Below are 21,624 nucleotides of genomic sequence, written 5' to 3'. Positions count from 1 at the left end.
TCTATCATTCTATCGTTCTTTCTATCATTCTTTATCGTTCTATCTATCATTTGTTCTATCTATCTTCATTAGTTGTTTCAGACTTGCATAACAGAATCAAAATAAACAAGAAGGAAGTTTATTCATAATAAAAAAAGTTTATTTAAAAACTGGTTCACTAATATCACAGTACTAAAACGGAAGGTCCAGTCTCCGAGAGCGGCAGGGCGGTGGAACGGTGAATATTAAATATGTCCACATTTCACAGTAAAGTTAAAAGTGTCTTGGTAATAAAGACGGCAAGAAAACACCATCACCAATGTAAAGGGTCCATTTCCACAGATTTACTAGAAACCAACTAAGAAACCCTGAGTGTGAGAGATCTGACCGCCAGATCTGATCTGATCTTCATCATGTGGTTCATGAAGGACTCTAGTGGTTTCTGTGAGAGTCGAGTGCAGAAGCGCGTCCAGTCAGTTGATACGGCTCCACATCCGCAGGAACTGCTCAGCGTCTCCGTCAGTTCATCAAGAGCGTCAGGAAAAACTGGAATCCTGAAATCAGATGCAAACAAGCTCTGAAACACTCGCCAAAGAGTGAAAATCAAATAAAGGTGATCACAAAGTCCCTTCAAGACAAGTCATTACACTCGGCCGTGATCACATTATAGATGAATTATCTTATATTTCATTTTAGTTACTTTTTTTTTGTAATTTTGTTACATACTTTAGTCATTTTGAATATTTTTTATAGTGTATTTAGTTTTTCGATTTTCATATAACTTTATTTCTTAAAAAAATGTTAGTTGTAGTTTTAGTTTTGGTGAAGGATAATAAACCTGGAGCGACACATTTTAATTTGGCAGATTCTTCACAGTATTTGGCACTGAATCACTTTCACTTTAACCAAGGATTCATTTCAGAACTGGATTGTGACTCCCTGAACTGAATTCGAATCATTTCAGTGATTCTGTACCTCGCTGGCTTCTCGCACGCGGCGCGGTGAGACGACACGCTTCCGTTCATGGATGTCCTGCAGTCGCGTGATGAGAAACTTCTTATCCTCGCCCTCCTGAATGAACGGGAACAGGAAGTGATGTCATGACATGCATACAGATGATTCTATTGTTACATAACCATTTGATTCTTCTGCCTCACGTTCTCAATCTGTTCCTGAAGGAGATCAATGATCTTCCGCTGACCGTCGACCACCTGACTGTGGAAGTAAATCACTATCCTACACAAACACACAGACAACAACAACACTCAAAAAAACAATGAAATCACCAGAGATCTCTTTCATATCTCAGCTGTGTTTCTTAGAGATGAAATGGAGAGTTTTGATATGATTCACTCTCACTGGATGATTCGTTTGCATCAGTTTACTTTCCTTTTCAGGAGAAACTCCTGAGACAAAGCTGAGAACTCACAGGAAGATGCCGGCGCACAGGAAGAGGAAGAGCGGGTTCTCCACCAGGTACGTGTGAGCCAAGGCGAGCCAGGACAGTTTGGGGTTCGCATCCGCCAGCTGCTGCACCCACTGCTTCCCGGCCTGGAACATGGTCTTCAGACCGCGGAACGGACCGCAGCCGTCCGACGGCTTCATCCTGGGACATGTGACAGACAGAGCAACAACTCACTGAGTGACGGAGCCTATCGAACGCAGTTAGAATTCAGTATTGTTATATTTTAGACACAATATTGTCTGTTTTTGCGTCTGAGTGGTTTCTCGTTTCTGAATGAATCTGCATTTTGAACGAATCAATCGGGTGAATCATTGATTCAATGGTCCATTCATAAAGAGAGTCATTTACTTCATTCCTGAATGAATCAGCCGTTTAAACGAATTAAATGACCAAATGACTTACTCATTTAGACATTTACCGCCACCTACTGGCAGTTTTAGTTTCTTATTTAGAGTATCGTTTCATTAAAAAAAAAAAATTCCATATTAATTAAAAACCCTTTAAAGGTATAATTCATCCAAAAATTAAAACTGTGTCATCATTTACTCACCTTCATGGCCGTTGAAGCCTAAACGCTTGTGTAATAAATTCTATGTTGAATCAAATAAAATGTCAAGTAAAATTTCGTAATGTCTATTTGATGCTTTTCTTATTTAACACAATAATGACTTTAAATGATCTTTTGGGGGTAATTTATCACACGAATTTGATGTGATTATTTAGATTAAAAAATTTAATCGCTTGACAGCTCTATTTTTTATATATATATATATAAAATCAACATTTGTATATGAGTAGATTTGTATTTCTCCATCATTTTTAATTCGATTGTGCTGTTCGCAATGCTTCATGGGATTGTAGTTCTTGTACTTTTCTTGTCTTTTTGTTCGATTCAATAGTTTAAACGATTCGATTCAATTCTTTTTTGCTTCAAATGTGATTTTCCTCGTAGGTGATTTGTTCAGTTAACTCTTTAAAAAAGAATTTTTAAAATCCCTATGGAAAAAATGAATGGAAAAATACTTCCAGTTCAGCTGAAAAAGTGAAAAAGCACTCTATTTGGACGGTAATTGTTTCTCATGTGGTCATTTCAACATTTTCAGGAGCTTGTCATTGATTTTATTACTGCCCGAATACAGAATGTCAGTGTTTTTCTGCCAACATCCGCATAGAAATTCCCAGCAGCGTGTTTAGTAGGAACACACAACTTGCTCTTCTACCGTGAATAAATCGCCATCTGAATGAGTTTCAGCACTTTTCCAGACGCCCCATGAGAAACAGCACAGCGGTGGTAAAAACACTCACGTCCACATGGTGTACGTCACACACACGGCGGCGCCCAGGAACGACGGGAAGCACAGCAGCGTGATGAAGATGGTGGTCATCTGAGAGGCGCGCCACGGCTTCCCTGACGCCTGACAGTTCATCATCAGACTGACCTGTGACAAACAACACCATCACAGAGGAGTCAGAATCATTCTAGTGAATCGCTTCGCAAATGATTCCTTTGAGTCATTGCTCAAAAAGTGTTCCTGCACTGCGCTTTACAGGTTATTTGTCGTAGTGAAATAAATATGGAGCTCTTATGATTTCAATTGTTTACAATTCCAACTCACACTCAAAAGTGATGAGTGCATTACATAAATAAACATTACATAAGTAAAATAAATGCATATAAATGACATTTTTAAATACATCATGTAATGTTGCAATAAATAAATAAAAAGTAAAATGCCGTAAGAAAACATGCAACCCTAACCCTAATGTATGCATGAATGAATGAATAAATAAATAAATAAATACTTCTTAATGTAAAATATAAAAACAGTCAATCTGTTTCCAAAAGTATGGAAAAATTGAACATTAAATAAATACAATAAATTACTATTTAATGGAATTTTTAAATGAATCAAGGGAAAAATAAATAAATAATAAGTAAAAATTAAATGTAAACAAGCAAGCAGTCCTAACCCTAATAAAAATTAATTAATTTTTTTTTTTTTTTGTAAAATAAAGAAAACAGTAAAACTGTGTTTCCAAAAGTATTTACAAGATGGATGTGACATTAAATAAATAAAATAAAAATATGATGAATGTTTTTAAAAACATAATGGAATGTTGCAATAAATAAAGTACACTTAAACGTAAGCATAAATAAATAAAGTACATTACTTTTTATGTAAAAAACAACAACATTAAAACAGTATTAAAAAAATAAATGGATATCACAGAATGTTGAGATAAATAAAAGTAAAATTAAATGTAACCATAAATAAATAAATAAAATACATTTATTTAACACAAAAATCGGGGGGGGGGGGGGGACACAAGAAGAAAATAATATGTGATAAATAATAAATGTATTTCATATTTTTTATTTCATTTCATTGTACTTTTATTTTTTAATTGCATTAATTAATAATTTCATTGCACATTTTTTAATGTAGTCTCTTAAATCCCTCCACACACGACTGTTAAAAGTCTAAACAAACACATGACTGTGAGCAGACAAACAAACCTTCTTCATGTAGAAGAGAAACAGCAGTTTAATGATCTGAACCACAGGCAGGAGAGGTGAGAACAACACGCCCAACCTACACACACACACACACACACACACGTGCTGTTATATCACATCACCGACCAACAATCACATTACAGTCAAAACATCTTCAGAATCACAGTCAGGTAATGATGGATGAGGTTACCAGGCCAGAGTTTGTCCATAGATGAGCTCCAGAACGTTCCGCGCGATATCAAACACGGGTTTCCTCTTCCTCTTCAGAGCTTTCTGAGAAAACACCCTGACAGAGAGAAACACACAACACAAATGATTTCAGTGCAATTCATTTTTTAATTATCAGCAGCAACAATATATCATCAGCCGCTCACCTCCACAGAAACTCTCCAAAGAAAGTGTCCAGCAGCATGAAGATGAAGTCCATCACGAGGAAACGGTACAGTTCCTGTCCCACGAAACTCTCCCAGCACTGCGACAACAATATCGCCATCAGAAACCAACAGGATACGGAGGAAAACACACTGTGAGAGGACGCGGCCTCACCTGTAAGCCCAGACTCTTAGGGTCCGACGCCACGCGGCCCAGCCAATGATAGCACAGCACTCCCAACACGCTCACTTTCAACAGCAGGTTCCTGTCAGACGCATCAGAGACTCGTTTAAGCACACATAAAGTTAAGTGTTGCATCCTGGTAAAATCCCTTTCAAATCTCCATGTAGAAACAGATATTTATATGTAACAGACATTTTTTATAGAGTCAAAAGCTTTTACATCATCGCACTGCAAAAACTTGCTCGACTCCTCAATGCAAGAATTCTTATTACGTTATTTCAAAATTAATAGATGTAAAAAAAAAAAAAAAAAAAACTCTGATAAATTAAAAACATTATGAAAATGAATAGACAGAAAAAATGAAATTTCATCTACTTCCTTCATGACCATTTGAAGTTTATATTAATTATTTATATTAATATATTATATTAATTAAAATTTCATACAAAATTAAAAATATAATTTTAATAAATAAAAAAAATATATACAAAATAATAAAAAAATTATTTAATACAATAAAAATTTCAAATTTGATGTTTGGGGAAAGAATTAAATTAAAATTTAATATAACATTTTAAATTATTTTTAAAATTAAAATTAAATTAAATAAATAAAATTAAAAAAAAATTAAAAAAATAAAATGTAAAATTAAATAAAATTTATTTTAATTAAAAATTAAAATAAAAATATTCAAAAATAAAAATAATATTTAATACATAAAAACTTTAATTTGATGTTTGGGAAAATAATTAAATTTTGTAATACGTTTTAATTTAACAAATAATAATTAAAAAAAATATATGTATAAATATATATTATATATATACTGTATATATATAAAAATATTTAATATGTTAAAAAACTTTTTTAATTTGATGTTTGGAAAAATAATTAAATTAAAATTGAATACAAAATAAAAAATATTTGATATATATATATATATATATATATATATACACATACACACACACACACACACACACAAATAAAAATAATTATTTAATACACTAAAAAAAATATTTAATTTTTGGAAAATTATTGAGATGTTAAGATTTACTTTTTTTTCAAAAATAAGAATTTAATAATAAAAATAAAATTTAAAATGAAAAACAATTTTTAAAAATTAAAATGTATATTATTAATACAAAAATAAAATATATGTTTTAATTAAAACATTAATATGATTAAAAAAAAAAAAACCCTTTAATACATTTTAGCCACTTCCTTCATGACTCTTTGGTGTTTAGAAAAAGAAGTAAAAAAAAAAAAATAGATTAACATGATTACTAAATTGTGATTGATCTCAGAGCTGGATGGTTTGAGTCATGGATCAGACAACGAAAGGGAAATACTTTGGGAAGATCAACGTGAAAGTGTGCGTTAAGCTCGGCCGTTCTGTACCTGCTGATGGAGACGTAATTGAGCACGCTGGGAGAATCATATTGCTCCATCCAGGCCACGGCGTTGAAGAATCCCGGCAGGAGCAGATTAATGCTGGACATGATGACAGGAACGGCCAACAGACTCGCCTCCTTCAGCAACAGGCTGTCAGACGAGCTCGTATTAGGGTAGGAACTAGAACGAATTTTGACGTCTTTCTGCAAATACAAACACATGAAGGCTTCACAGACATGAACGCTGCTCTCAAAGCAAGATAGCAACATTATACTGACGTCTAAGATCCCTCGTTCTGGGCAAACATAGCCAAACTCGTTCTGGAGCATGCGTGTGTTTATCTCGTACCTTGTGCATATGTTCAGAGAAGTAGTACACAGCCAGCATACACCCCAGCGTGCTTCCCAAACATAAGATCCATGCCAGCATGTGGATGAACAGCCGCCACAGTCGCTGGAGAGCGGAAAACTTCAGCTCTTTGCGGTTGACTTCTGCCACCAGCTCCTACACACACACACAGATAACAGAGCTGAAGTGTGTGATACGTGTGTGTGTACGTGTCATACATGTACTCATACGTGTTCTGACCTTGAGCTGTGTGCCGATGTTCGCTCGCTGGAGTCCCACGGAGGATTTCTTGCTGACTTTAAAGTCCCACGAGCTGAACACCTTTATGGCCAACAGGCCTTTAGATTTATCGATGCGAAAACTCTGACCGAAGGACTTGGACATGCTGGAAAACAGAAACAGAATCAGATGTATTCAAAGACGGTCACCAATAGCAAACCACAACCATCCAATCAATTCCCCACAGACAAAATCAAGCCCCGCCCTACATTTGTTCTTGTTTGTGAAGCGTTTCACTCGGATATACAGCACAATAGGGAAGAAAAGACCAGTGCAACTTCCGTTTGGTGCCGGCTTGTTCTGGTGAATTGAAATGTTTTTAGGAGAGACTCACCTGTAGACGAGGATGATGCAGGTGACGAAGAAGGCCGCGCCGATGATGAAGAAGTAAACGAGAGGCATGTTATAGGACAGTCCAGACCCACAGGACGTCCTGTTCATGGACTTAGAACAGCTGCGGTCCGTCTGTAGTGTGTGGTTACTGTAGTAACCGTAATACAGCAGAGAGTCTGAGAAATAACCCTGAGAAACACACAGACACACACTGAAGACTGGAGTAATGATGCTGAAAATTCAGATTTGATCACAGGAATAAATTATATTTTACTATATATTCACATAGAAAACAGATATTTTACATTATAATAATAATATTTCACAATTTTTTATGTATTTTTGATCAAATAAACAGCCTTGATGAGCAGAAGAGACTCTTTCAAATTAATCTTAATTATTCCAAACATTTGTCCGGTAATGTTTGTTCCACATTGTATAATGAAGTTAAAGCTTCACATTTGTGGGTGAAGAATGTTTAAATGTATAAGCGTGTGTGTGTTTATGAACTTACAGTGCCCGTCAGCACCTCCAGCCCCCAGGTGCTTCTGACGCTAGTGCTCTGGTCCCGATCCAGAAGCACGGCCTGAGGAACCACCAGAAACAGACCCGTGACCAGGAACAGGAAGACGTTGAAGAAGAGGAGCGTTCTGAGGAAGACGAAATACGACAGAACGCCCGTCCCGAAGTGACCGCCGACACACTTCAGAGCCGTTTGCCACAACTGCAGCGAGGACAGGAACGACATCCAGCCGTACCATCCCTGTCTCAGCGCCTGACAGACAGACAGACTTAAACCATTAAACCAACTTACAACACAGATTAACTCTTTTATTTTATGTCAAGGCAACATTTTTCATTTTGCTTATCCTTCTGTACTAAAACTAAACTACCCAAAGCTAATAAATAAAATGATTGCTGATTCTACTATTTTGCATAATGTTATTAGGGAACCATTTTGTGTTTGTACCGATATTCTTCTTTTTCCTCCTTACTTCTTTCTGTCCTAAAAGTGAATGGGCGTCGGAGACCATAAATCACAGAGACCCCAAAAAGAAAAATGATTCTGTCACACATGGTTGCAGAGTTATTAGCTAAAACATTAAACTGAGGCCCAAAATTTGGTAAATAAATCTATTTTTCACACAATGCACAAATATATCCAATTTTGTAACGGTAGGGTCATTCGGATTAGCTGGTGAAAATTGATTGGCTGTTGGCGGACATGTTTTTTTTTTTTTTTTTGAAGTATCCGAGTCATATTAGAGGATATGTTAGAACGTCCACCAAAGATGATGCATAACAATTTTCAATTTCATGGATCATTCGGTTGCAGAGTTATATATTTTTTTAATAATTGTAGCGCCCTCTATTGGCGGAATTTTACAAAATTCGGTGTGCATCCTCAGAATGTCCTGTTGTCTTTGCGTGTCAAGTTTCATTAAGCTTGGACATTGCTTTCAGCAGATCAACTGGTAAAAATGGGCATTGCCTCACCAATTAATTAACTTACAACTTTGCAATGCTTCGACGAATCAAAGTTGTTTTCATGACTTTTTGTCAGCATTGTGTGACTATTTTGATGAAGATCGGACCAACGGCCTAGGAGGAGTTCAAAAAGTACGTTTTTAAAGAAAATCAGTGGAATTCAGGGGGAAAAAGAATTTTGTTTGTAGCCCTTAGGGTTCCAAAGGTCCAAACTAAAAACTGTCTTATAGCGCCACCTAGTGTTGGACGGGTGTGCGTCTGTGTTCCTGAGTAGCGGTGCACGATTGGGACCATCCTACCAATTTTAGGGTCTCCACGATTTACGGTTTCTGACGCCCATACACTTTTAGGACAGAAATATCACAACAGAGTTCCTTCTGTGCTTGAACCCCTAATTAAGAAACTCAAACACACAAAAAAAAATCTCTAAATTTATGCTGATGCTATTATTTTGCATATTTAGTTGTAATATTTATCTTCTTAATGAGCTGTTTAATTGGATTTACTTCCTTCACGGAGTTCTTTTTGTTTCATTTATGGTATTTTTTGAAAGTTTTATACTACTTGAAATTAATTTGATCCATTTGCACTGACATGTTTTGCACCATATCTCACTTGTTCAGTTGTGCATCATGGCAATAAAGCAACACTGAAACTAAACCGAAAGTATATTATTAGCTTCCGTACTAAAGTTCATCTGCATCTGCATGTCTGATACAGAGGAGTAAAAATAAAGCCTTCGAAACAAGAGGCACATGATTGCGCTTTGACACACTTCACTGCACGCCTGTGCTGCAAGAGCATAAAACTGCTGGAAAAACCCTGATCTGCATGACTGCACACACACACAAACACACACACACACAAACACACACACACACACACACCAACTGAAGTCTGAAAGATTGAATTACAAAGACACAAAAACAGCTGGCACATCACATGACAGATATAAACTACATTCAGAAACAAACTCAAGTGCACTACTACTTTTTATAAATATAGTACACTACTGTTTAAAGAGCACCTATTCTGCTTTTTGTTCATCAGTCTTTAGTATGTAATGTTGCTGTTCTGATCATACCCACAAATCCCTGTCATGATGCGTGATTATGTCATGAGCGTGTTATGGACTCACAATGATGATGTAATACTTGAGCTGACTGCAGCAGGGAATCTGACTCTGAGACAGAGAGTGTGCGGCTTTATTCAACACCAACATCCTGAAAAACACAATATCAGAAGAGGAACAAGATTTTAAGAAACAGAAATGTGTCCTACATGAGTCAGTTTTTGCAATCTTATAAATAGTACCAAGCAAAACAATACTGGTTTTTAAGCATAATTTAATGTTTTTTTGCACCATTTATTACAACAAAACTCTTGAAGTGATTCAGAAGTTTATTCACTAACAGATTCATTTAGTGATTCATTACACAAATGAGTCTTTTTAACTGATTCGTTAAAAAGAACCAGCTCTTTGAGTTTTAATGCCTTTGCATTATTTTGTATATTACAAATATTGCTTTTGTTCCTCTTTTGTAAGTCGCTTTGGATAAAAGCATCTGCGAAATGCATAAAAATAAGTTTGTGTTGCATCATATTCTATTCAGACTACAGACTCTCGAATAAATATTTATTTTGCGCTAGCGCTGTGAGACATAAAGAACACAGTTGTGTTGAACAGATGCAGCAGCAGGTGTGGCAGTGTCGTATTGTCATAGGATGTGTGTATTTACCTGAGCTCTTTCTTCTCTGCGAGACTCAGTGGCATCGCTCTCAACATGCGCACACGATCATTCGCTGACAGATTCTGCAGATTATTCACTAAACGCTCCCTCTTATTATCTACACACAGAGTCAGTGTACAAGATGAACATGACATAGAAAACATGTTTGGGCATCATACATTATTGGTCAAAAATTTTGAATAATTAAGATTTTTAATGTTTTTGAAAGAGTCTCTTCTGCTCACCAAAGCTGCATTTATTTGATCAAAAATACAGTAAAAATTGTGAAATATTTTTACAATGTGAATATATAGTAAAGTGTAATTTATTCCTGTGATCAAAGCTGAATTTTCAGCATCATTACTCCAGTCTTCAGTGTCACATGATCCTTCAGAAATCATTCTAAAATGATGATTTGCTGCTCAAGAAACATTTATGATTATTATCAATGTTGAAAACAGTTGTGCTGATTAATATTGTTGTGGAAGTTAAAACTTTTATTGAGTAAGGACACAATAAATTGATGTAAATTGATCAGCAAAGATATTTATAACATATTTTGAACTTTGTTCATCAAAGAATCCTGAAAAATAAAATGTATCAGTTTCAACAAAAATATTAAACTGTTTTCAACATTGATAATAATCATAAATGTTTCTTGAGCAGCAAATCATCATATTAGAATGATTTCTGAAGGATCATGTGACACTGAAGACTGGTGCAATGATGCTGAAAATTCATCTTTGATCACAGGAATAAATTACACTTTACTATATATTCACATAGAAAACAGCTATTTTAAATTGTAAAAATATTTCACTATTTTTACTGTATTTTTGATCAAATAAATGCAGCCTTGGTGAGCAGAAGAGAGACTCTTTCAAAAACATTTAAAAAAATCATAATTATTCCAAACTCTGGGCTTCAGTGTTTTCACCTTCTTCCACCTCAAAATCGTCTCCGTCCGTTTCCATGCGGTAACCGCGGATGCTGGGACGTGCAGACCGAGGGAAGTGTTGTATGGAGGGTCTGCTCTGCCTGCGTCTGCGCAGCTGCATGGTGCGGTTGTAATACTGAGAGATGATCGCTCCTCGACTGCGACCTGCAGACACAGAGAGAGACCGATCTTAAACTGAGATCATCTGAACGATCAAGAGGAAAAGATACAAGCTGTACAGGAAGTCAGAACCAGGAAAGCAGATTTCACTCATAACAAACAACATCTGATGTTTCTCAGCAGAAACCTAGATGAAAGACAGAGTCTGAACCACAAACACACTCCAGACTGACCGATGGTGCGGCTGGGCATCGAGGACAGGACTTTGAGCGTGTCAGATGACCAGCGTTCTCCAATCAAATGATCTGTCTGCTGCGGCACCTCGCTGTCAGACCGATGGTACGCTGGACCCTCCAGATGCAAGACGTCATCTGAGACACAAACACAATGACAGATTAAAGAGGACCTGTTGTGCTTTATTACATCTTCATCTTTCTTTAGAGTGTAATGATGCTGTTTGAGCAAGAAAAAGGCGGGAGTTATTCTCTATATCAGAGTTTTCTTCACAATATTCCTCATTTAAATAATTCATATGCAGAATAAAGGGGCGGGGCCTGGTTGAGTTAGTAAACTGGTGGTTCTTGTAAGGGGCGGGACATTTCCCAAACAACAATCACAACACACTGCTCCAGCCGACCAATCAGAGCACATTGTGTTTTTCAGAAGGAGGGGCTTCATAGAGACAGGAAGTAAACAGAGCGTTACTGACAGACTGGGAAGAGAGGAGCTGAACAATGGAGAATATGAGGAGAATAATCAACCTGTTCTAGTAGAGCACAAAAACAACATCACAAGGTATAAAATGGCCTCTTTTAAAATGACTGACTCTAATCTGATTGGCTCAAAGCTTAAGTGGGCGGTTCTTGGTCAGAATAGGCTGCAGTGTGTGATCTGACCTCTGCTCTCCTCCTCCGGGTCCAGCGAGGTCATCTCTATGACATCATGAAAATCATGTTGAAGGTCATGAAGGTCATGACACTGCTCCTCAATCAGCTGAGTGAATGAATCATGAACCCCATCTTCATCAGCTGGACTTCTGATGCGCAAAAACACACAAAACACAAACAATGGACAGTCTGGGGTCAGTAAGATTTTTAATGTTTCTGAAAGAGTCTCTTCTGCTCAGCAAAGCTGCATTTATTTGATCAAAAATACAGTAAAAATGTGAAATATTATTATAATGTAAAACAGCTGTTTTCTATGTGAATAAATAGTAAAGTGTAATTTATTCCCATGATCAAAGCTGAATTTATTTGATTAAAAATGCAGTAAAAATCAATTTTTCAGGATTCTTTGAAGAATTTCAAAAGAACAGCATTTATTTGAAATAGAATCTTTTGTAACATTATAAACGTCTTTACTGTCACTTTTGATCAGTTTAATGCATCTTTGCTGAATAAAAGTATTTTTTTTTTTTTTTTTTAAATCTTACTGACCCCAAACCAAACTTTTGAACACTAATTTATTTAAAATTTTAATCCATTTTTAATCAGTTAAAACAGGAATATATCATAAACAATGCACTGCTTGAAGCATCAAAAGACAAATACATGACATGAACACTGATATACACACACTCACACACACACACACAAAAACACACCGAAAGCTGAAAGACTGAATCACAAAGACATAAACACAGCTGGCACATCACGTGACAGATATAAGCTACATTCAGAAAGAAACACGAGTGCACTATTATCTGTATAATTATAGTACACTAGTGTTTGAAGAGCACAAAGTCACTCTCAGATCTCACAGGAAGTGCTGATGACAGAGTAAACACAGAACAAAGTCACTCACTCTATATCAGTGACCAGGTCCGAGTAAAAATTGACCCTGCCGGCCATGATTTCTGCTCCTCTCACGGCCGCTCCCGAGGAAACTCCTGCCTGATCGCGCCGCCCGTCATTCTGCTGCTGAACAACACGAACAGAAAGAATGTCAGTGAATGAACTCTTATCGTGTTTGAACCTGTCTGACTCACTGCTTTATGGAGATCTGAAGGTGTGTCTGCCTACAGAAACAACTCTTCATTAGCCTTTGGGTCACTGACAATAAAACGACTGCGCTGATACCATGATTCAGTGTGCTGAGCAGCTGATGCTGAGTGTTAACCAGAACATCATCCTGCTTCAGGAAACAGTGTTAGATTAGTAAAGATAGCTACATTAACATGAACATGTTTTATTATTTGCTGGTTTATTAAAGTGTTATTCATTAGAGATTCACAACAGCTCTGAACTGCACAACACTGGAAAGGCCTCATTTTAAACGATGGTTTGGAAAAGCTCACATATATTGTTTAGGTAGTACCTGAAAAGTTTCACAAAGCATGAAACCACTTTATAGCATTTTTGAAGGAATCTGATCCAAATAGTTCATTTCCTGTATAACCTGGTCTAACACTATGGAAGCCCATTTCTGCCACATAAGAAAAAACAAGCTTTGGTAAATCTTAATTATGACACCATAATTATGACATAGAAAGTCAAAATTAGTATGTCATAATTGTAACATTTATGTGCTAAGTCATAATTATGAAATATTAAGTCATAATTTCGACATGGTATGTCAATTTCAATTTTGACTTATAATTTCTAATTATTTGTCGTAATTTTGACTTTTTGTCATAATTTCAATTTAGTATGTCATAATATAAAAAAAACTTCAATTTTTGACTAATTTCGACATAATTTTGACTCATTTCGATTTATTATGTCATAATTTCGACTTTTTGTCAATTTCGACTGTCCATTTCAAATTTTGTCATAATTTTTGACTGTCATAATTTCGATTTATTATGTCATCATTTCAACTTTTTGTCAATTTCGACTGTAAATTTAAAAAAAAAAGTCAATATTTCGACTTTGACAATTTTGACTGTCAATTTCAATTTAGTATGTCATAATTTCGGCTTTTTAACAATTTCGACATAGTATGTCAATTTCAAAAAAAAAAAAAAAAATCATAATCTCGACTTTTTGTCAATTCTGACTGTCAATTTCGACTTAGTATGTTGTAATTTAAATGTTTTTGCCATAATTTTTACTTGAGTCATATTTTTGACTTTCCGTCATAATTTTGACTTCACATCAAATATGACAGTATGTAATAATTTCAATGAATAGTAAAAAGTAGTAAAAGAGTATGTCATAATTTCAAATTTTGACTCATAATTTCAACTTAATGTCATAATTTTGATTTTTGTCATGATTTAAATTTTTTGTCATAATTTTGACTTTCTGTAATAATTTTGACTGTCAATTTTGATTTAGTATCTTGAGTGTCAATTTCTACGTCAATTTCAATTTTTGTCATAATTTTGACAGTCAATTTTGACTTTAATGTCATAATTTTTTTTCATATCAAAAAAATGTGTTATAATTTCAATAAATAGTAAATTTTTTAAATAGTAAAAAAAATAAATAAATTAATTAATTAAAATAAATAAATAAAAATGAATAAAATAAATAAAAATTGAGTCATTCCGTTTCAACTCAACTAGAGGTCTTCTGGAATAAATAGTGTTGAAAGCTAACATATTAAATGTTATGGATGAACATTTGCCGAGTAATCCAATATTTTGTAAAGGGGGTCAAAAATGACCATTTTCACTTGAGATTTGGAGCCAAATTACAGGGGGGTAAAAATGACTTTGGAAAGATGGCAGTAGGGCTGCACGATTTATCGCACAACACGAAAAATAACATTGAACTTATGAAATTGCAAAGGCTGCGAATATTTTTTTATACGCAGCTTGTCAATGAAGTATGGCTCCAAATACTAATCCATCTGAAAGCACTGCAAGTTTGAGTCGCTTATAATGTAAATTTGAAAAAGCAACACGCTTCAAACATCCTTCCAGACATGAGAAGCATTTATTAACATCTAGTCCAACAAAGATCTTCTTACACAGAATAAGGCAGTCATGTGTTTATTAGTCATGTTTAAATCAAAGCGTTTCAATCTTCTGTTTATTCAGCGACAGCGATATGACGCGTGTTATCTTCTTCTGCGGCAGGGCATATTTGGAGTTTCTGCGCGAGAGCGCCCTCTGGCTTTCAGATGGAGAAGCATTTACTACAGCTCTGATAAACTGCGCATGAAATAATCGCAACCTTTGCTAAATCGCGTGCGGTTTAATCTTGTTTAATTTTGTTTCATTATATGCCAACAGTGACAGGTCAAAGATGGCAAAAAGCACTTCTTGTGTTTTATGCCTGAAGTCTGCACGCCTGTAACTCAGGAAGTATTAAAGATATCTTAATAATATCCTTTTAGATTTTCCTTGTGTGTATAATGAGTTACTGGCACAAAGTGTTGGAAACACTTGAGGAAAAGGAGAACCAGAGAGAGTGTGTGCGCGGTGGGTGGAGGTGTGTTTTCCTGGCACTGACATCACCACCATCAGCCTGTGGTCAGAAGACATTTCAAAACCTTTCCATTGGAGATTGCAAACGCTCAGAGAGACGATCGCATTACACACACACACACACACACACACACACACACACAGAGAGAGAGAGAGAGAGAGACTTATGGAAGCTTGAATCAAAAATAAAAATAATGTCAGATATTTGAGATATACTCAAAAATTGCAAGAAAAAATAATGAGATAAATTCACAATTACCTTTTTTCCCCTCACAATTCTGACTCACAATTGCAAGTTATAAAGTCGCAGGATGTTTTAATGGTACAAAGACTTCTTATATGCCAAAAGATCAAGGCAAATTTGACAGTCATGACCCTTTAAACCCGTTATCAACCACAAACTCCTACTGCAAACATGCAGGATTTTTTTTGCCTGGTCGGGCAAGTGGTTCAAATTTTTACTTGTCCTTCTAAAATTTTCACAAATAAAATAGGCCTAGTTATTGTTTTCATTGTTTTTGATCCATAAACTTAATAAATAAGATTGACACCAAAAACTACTCATAAAAATTTTAAATATTGTTAAAGACTGTGTCAGCAATAAAATAAGAACAAATCAAAATTACGAGGAATCGCACAAATAAATAAAATAGAACAAACATAAAAATGAAATAAAAACTGCTTTTCAGTAGGTCCAAGTAGTTTTCAAGTAGAGAAAATGAATCAAATTTAAAATAACACTACAATCTTTACTGTATAAATTAAATATAGATTAATCCTTATTAAAGTTACAAAAGTTATTCAGTCAAGAGCTGTGAGTGATTTTTTTTTTTTGTCTTTTGTTGTTTTATTAACATTAAAATCACAGACAGCAGGAAGTTTATTAGGCTGCTGTCACTTTAAGAGCTGCACAGATCCAATATATCATTTTATTTCTCTACTGTTTATGTTCACTTAAGTCATAACAGACTGTTTATTAATAGACTGTGGGGATACTAGGCAATTTTGTAAATATGTCCGTTCAAGCGTAAGAAGACGCACACTGTCTGTGTTCTCACACAGCGCTCGAGTACCACACTGAGTTCTCTCTCACATCCGAATGCTTAAGTTGGAAAGGCTTAAAAACACATGCAGAAGATTAATGGGAAGTCACAGTTCCGTCTATTGTCCCGAGCGTTGTTTACGCTGGCCACACTTATTGTCAAGCCCTGCTTTTTATTCTTTGTGTTTATAAACACCAACTGAAAACTTGCAAGGAATTTTCATAACTGATGAACTTCGCAACATCAGCAGTTAATGAACTGAACCGAATCAACATTTTTCGAAGCTGTAAACAAAACAAAGGTTATTGGAGTACATTTTACAAGAAAACACTTTTTCAGTTCTTCTACTTCATGTTTAAATGAGACTCTCGTCTCCCGCTCACCACTATAGAAGTGCAAGGAAATGTAAATCACTTTGGATAAAAGCATCAGCCAAATGCATTAATGTTAAATGTAAGACAGCTGTTTCACTGAACTGACGGGTGGGTGTGCATCCGGATTACGAGTGTGGGGAGCTGTAGTGAAGGGATACGACCCTCGAGGGGACTAATACGTAATTTGAAACACGTCCAAAAGAATGGAGATTTATATAACACAGACTCATTGTGTGAGAACAGCAAACAACAGTGCAGAACTTAAAATGGGCCGTACAATGAATCAGTATGTAGAGATCAGACTGCACATCTGGAACTAGAGAGGAACGATGTTGCACTGAAACATCTCCAGGACTTTGTGAAGGAATGAAAACTGATTTCTGAGGGTTTTATAATTGCAGCACATAGTAAAAGAGCAGCACCGGAAAAGCTTGCGCCCAAAATTCCTAAAACAACAAACATTCATTCAACCAAACACAAAGAGGATTCCTCTAGATCAGAGACACAATGGCTTCGTTCTGTTTATCGCATGACTACTGAGATAACTATCAGAATTCAATTCAACTAAAACACAATCGCTCCCGTTCACATTTCAGATGAATTGCATTCTGATGTCATCCCCATAAATATCAGATTCCCATTGAAATTCAGTGCAAATCTGTGACTTTCTGGCTGTTTGAAAACCTAGATGAATTTATGTGCCTCAAAAATCCTCTATGAAAACCCAAAATAATTCTGATATGGAGAGTTTGACAACCAAAAAACAGGTTTTGAGACACAGCCAATGAATCAATCAGTTTGAGTTAAGGACAGACAAAAAAAAAAGAAGCAAAAAGTACCATGGTTTTACCATGTTCAATGGCAAAATCATGTTTATTTGGAAACGCACAATGATATTAAGTTCCACATAAAGTAGTATACAATCGCTGAATCATATCATTTGTAATAGGATATTCTCCATGTTTCAAATGTCGTGTTTGATTGATAAGATCTCTGTAAACACTAAACTTGCGAGAACATGATTATGATACGGAACTCCGAGGATTTATTGTGTTTACACCTGCCGAAGTAAGAAACAGAATCTGATTGATCCGCTCAAGCTCTCAAACTCTCAACTTTACCTCGATATTTTCTCTTCTATCGCTGAAACAAACTCGAACGAGTTTCGGTTGGTCATTAATAAATGAAGTAAATAAGCGTAAATAAGCGTAACTCACCGCTTCTCGCGCTGGACTTGAAGTTCAGATACTCGTGAGAAACTTCTAATGACACTCGACTGAGTAACGAACGTCTAGAAATCAGTTTCGAATCGGTTCGTTCGGACGCGTAACGGTTCCAACATTTAAACGAACTCCTCTTTCTCTGTGAATGGGTCATCAAAAAGAATCGGTTCAAATGAACATTTCGTTAGCGTTACTAGGACCGAATCACTTTTGTTTCCGTAGGGGGGTGAAATGATTTATCATCTCGTAAAAACACTCAAAATACGCTCTATGCTGTTTTTATGATCACATTAAGTGTTTAATTAGAATATGTGGGGCACAATATTAGACTGAACAGCAATTAATTTAAAAGTGTGAATAACCTAATTTAAAATGGTATGAACCGATTCATTGTTCCATTGAACCCTTGACTGAAGTCAGTCAGACACATCAAAACAAACCATCTGAGGGCTACTTAAAAGTTTTCTCACATAAATCAAAGGTTTGAATGAGTTTACTCCACAACAAAGAAGTTTTATGATGTTTTTAAGGCCTCAAGCTATACTTCTCCCCATTCAAGTTTGATTTTGAAGCGTAAAATCATTTATTAATCTGACCAAACAGAAAATAGAGATCTGGCAACTTCAGTTCAGTGCCCGTTTAGACGCGTTTTGTTCCAATAAAGCTCTGCGGTCTGTTCTTACTCATCTCTCTCTCTCTCTCTCTCTCTCTCTGTTTCTTTCTATTGTTTAACTTGAAAAACAGCTCATCGATGCTTTGATGGAGGAAGTGTCATTCACACCCATGAGGATGTGCGTGAGCGTGCGCGCGCCTGGGGCTGCCTCAGTGGTTTAGATTCTGTTTCTTTAGTAATGACGTCAAGTGGCAGATTTTCCATATAATGATTGTGTACATATCAACCACAAAATAATTATGTAACATGGCAGCACTTACTAGAACACAACCGAGATGTTTATCAGAATGCATGTTCATCGGTAAATTAAGAGGTTTTCAATCTTCAGATGCCACAGAATCATCCTTGTTCGAGATGTTCGAGGGTCTACGTGATACGCAGGTATACGCCGTATAAAAAAGCGCGAGAATACGTAACCATCCAATAAATCACAAATAAGAACAAATAATCACAAAGAAGATTCTCATCAAATCTTCTGTCCAATCAAATGCTCTCTAGAATCTGAAGCTGAAATTGGTCATTTATTCACACATACATGGTGAATGGCACATAGTGCACTATATAGAGGATAGGGAACGATTCAGACAGTGTAAATATGCTTTCCTTTGACGCAAATGAAGTCCGTTTTCGCGTTAGTGTAACATGAACCGCCGCAGCGCGAGCACAGTCTGCTCCGGTCCAGAGACACGAGAGCACGGAGCGGATCATATCCGCGAGTCGGCTCAGACCATGAAAGGTATCGACCCATTTAAATTCTGCACAGAATGCTGTATTTTAAAGTGATATAGAGGAGATTAGGAGGAGAAACGGTTAGATATTAACAGAGGTTTTACTGAGCTGGGTTTTAATGGCTCTGGCCATGCTGTGATATAAACGAAACGCAGTAGCCCCACCCCTTTTCAGCGTTGCGCTCGTTGTCTTTTGACTTCCGGTTTGTATTTCCACAGCGATCTTACATTTATGAACGAACTGCTCGTTTTAAAATCTTCCCGGTCTACTGACATTTGTTTAGACATCTGCTTTAAACATTACAATGCTCACGATAACTTTCATTAACTCTACAACAAGTAAATCTACTTCACCAGCTAATTATTCTTTGACAGCAATGCCATAGAAATATACAGAGCTACCGCAAAACGGAAGTTCAAAGACAATTTTATAAAGATGGCAGCGTTTTTGTAGGCTAACCCGGAAGTTAGCGGCGCACGGGTTCCCTCGATTAAAAGCCTATGCATTTTTCCCATAGACTTTTGGAAAATCGCAAAAAATAAGCTCTGTGTTTAACAAAGGGTTATGACACTTACACGTTTTGTCTATCAAGATTATCTTTACAAGTTAACACAACATTTATACATTTTGAAGCCTAAATAAAGTGGTCAGATATAAAAAGCTTTGTTAACCACAGACCTTATTTCAGGCGATTTAGCAAAAACAAAAAACCCAGGGGCGATGGAACCGGAAGTCCTAAAATGCTAACTCGCTTCCGGGTTTCCCTGAGATACTCTATTGGCTATTTTAAAAAAGGGGTGGGGCTGTTCGATATATCGCCCTGTCTTCCTGTTTCAGTTAAAATTACGTCAACACATTGAAAAATGCTGCGCGTTCCAAGACACTTCAGCGGGCCTTTAATACCAGTTACAGCGCGAAATAAACATGAATGAACATCTTAACAAGGTATGTTAAAAGATACAGTATAACTTGACGAAATCCGTATCATGTCTCGTGTAGGCTTACTCAGTGTTCAACCGCGGAAAGACGTTAATAACAGCTAGTAACGTCACATTTACCTCAGGAGAACAAATATTCAGTGACCCAGCTAGAAAAACTAACTCTAGAGAGGAGCATTTAGCTAAATATATGCACCATATTACATATTAATTATAATTTTTAATGTTCTTTAATAGCCTAATGCATGTTTGAATAAATTTATTTAACTCAACTATTGTTTAAAATGACTATATGGATGGCTTAAAATGAAGGTTGGAAATTAAAAATCAGACACATAATTACTAGAGGCAACAATAATAATCAAAAGGTGAACATTTATTAATAAACAATTTAATAAATGTTTATTGTTTAATTATTATATTTAATATTAATAAATGTTAATTTCCAACATATTTTAGGTTCATTTTAAGCAAGAAATACAGCAATTTTTAAACAATAGTTGAGTTAAATAAAACTACCCAGCAGGCTGGGCAAACATTTAACCCAACTGCTGGGTTTGTCCATTTTCAACCCAACTTGGGTTGTTTTTAACCCAGCATTTTTTAGAGTGTAATAATAGTTGCAACTTGCACTCTTAAATGTGCATTAAAACTTGCCAGCTGATAAAACCTGTGATCCAGGGACCATATTCATATAACATCTAAGGCTATCTTAAGTGTCTGAGTTAGATGGTGATTGACACTAAACAGTAGAAAATGAGTCCAGAGTCTCTTGAGCTGTTAATGTCATTGGCTCTTAAAGTCTTGTGTTGCTTATAATACGTTGACATGTTGATAAAACACACATAAGCAGTCTTTCAGAATGCTCTCAATTACATGTTACAATTACAATATAAAAAAGCGCGAGAATACATAACCATCCAATAAATCACAAATAAGATTTGTGATTTGTTGCTTCTGACATAAAAAAAAGTCATATATTTCAAATTCTGCCCATAAAAACATAAATAACCAATAACCATTTAGGAGATATAAGCATTCAAAACTTACAGTCTCTCACTTCCGCTAAAATGGATCACGGATTTTCATGACATCACATCACACTTCAGCTTCTCATCAAAT

General features: G+C 35.8%; 1 protein-coding gene across 2 annotated transcripts; it reads right to left on the bottom strand.

Annotated features, from left to right (window-relative positions):
* Positions 1-117: 117 nt before the first annotated feature.
* tmc6b (transmembrane channel-like 6b) lies at positions 118-18,324 on the bottom strand. Of its 2 annotated transcripts, none has more exons than XM_051912085.1 (21): positions 18,157-18,324; positions 12,951-13,066; positions 12,044-12,183; positions 11,381-11,518; positions 11,028-11,192; positions 10,100-10,208; positions 9,499-9,583; positions 7,387-7,647; positions 6,874-7,061; positions 6,501-6,645; positions 6,261-6,416; positions 5,919-6,115; positions 4,509-4,599; positions 4,337-4,434; positions 4,153-4,248; positions 3,963-4,038; positions 2,750-2,883; positions 1,409-1,585; positions 1,137-1,215; positions 955-1,050; positions 118-533 (listed from the first exon to the last, which is right to left on the bottom strand). In XM_051912085.1, exons 2-21 carry the CDS (start codon positions 12,995-12,997, stop codon positions 516-518), a joined length of 2,496 nt encoding a protein of 831 aa, XP_051768045.1. In that variant the 5' UTR covers positions 12,998-13,066; positions 18,157-18,324; the 3' UTR covers positions 118-515. The 2 variants fall into 2 exon arrangements, with proteins under 2 accessions (XP_051768045.1, XP_051768046.1); XM_051912086.1 differs by having other exon boundaries at positions 12,951-13,063; positions 18,157-18,317.
* Positions 18,325-21,624: the final 3,300 nt, after the last annotated feature.

This window comes from Ctenopharyngodon idella, chromosome 11 (genome assembly GCF_019924925.1).
Source record: "Ctenopharyngodon idella isolate HZGC_01 chromosome 11, HZGC01, whole genome shotgun sequence".
In the NCBI taxonomy this organism is placed as follows: Eukaryota; Metazoa; Chordata; class Actinopteri; order Cypriniformes; family Xenocyprididae; genus Ctenopharyngodon; species Ctenopharyngodon idella.
This window is presented reverse-complemented; position numbering and strand designations above follow the sequence as displayed.

Bases quoted from the DNA above. Each gene is read 5' to 3' on its own strand.
- tmc6b (XM_051912085.1), bottom strand. From the start codon at position 12,997: ATGGCCGGCAGGGTCAATTTTTACTCGGACCTGGTCACTGATATAGA. The intron at 1,216-1,408 runs GTGAGTTCTCAG...GTGTTTGTGTAG, and splicing joins CTGTGCGCCGGCATCTTCCT to GATAGTGATTTACTTCCACA. The intron at 1,051-1,136 runs GTGAGGCAGAAG...CCGTTCATTCAG, and splicing joins TTCAGGAACAGATTGAGAAC to GAGGGCGAGGATAAGAAGTT.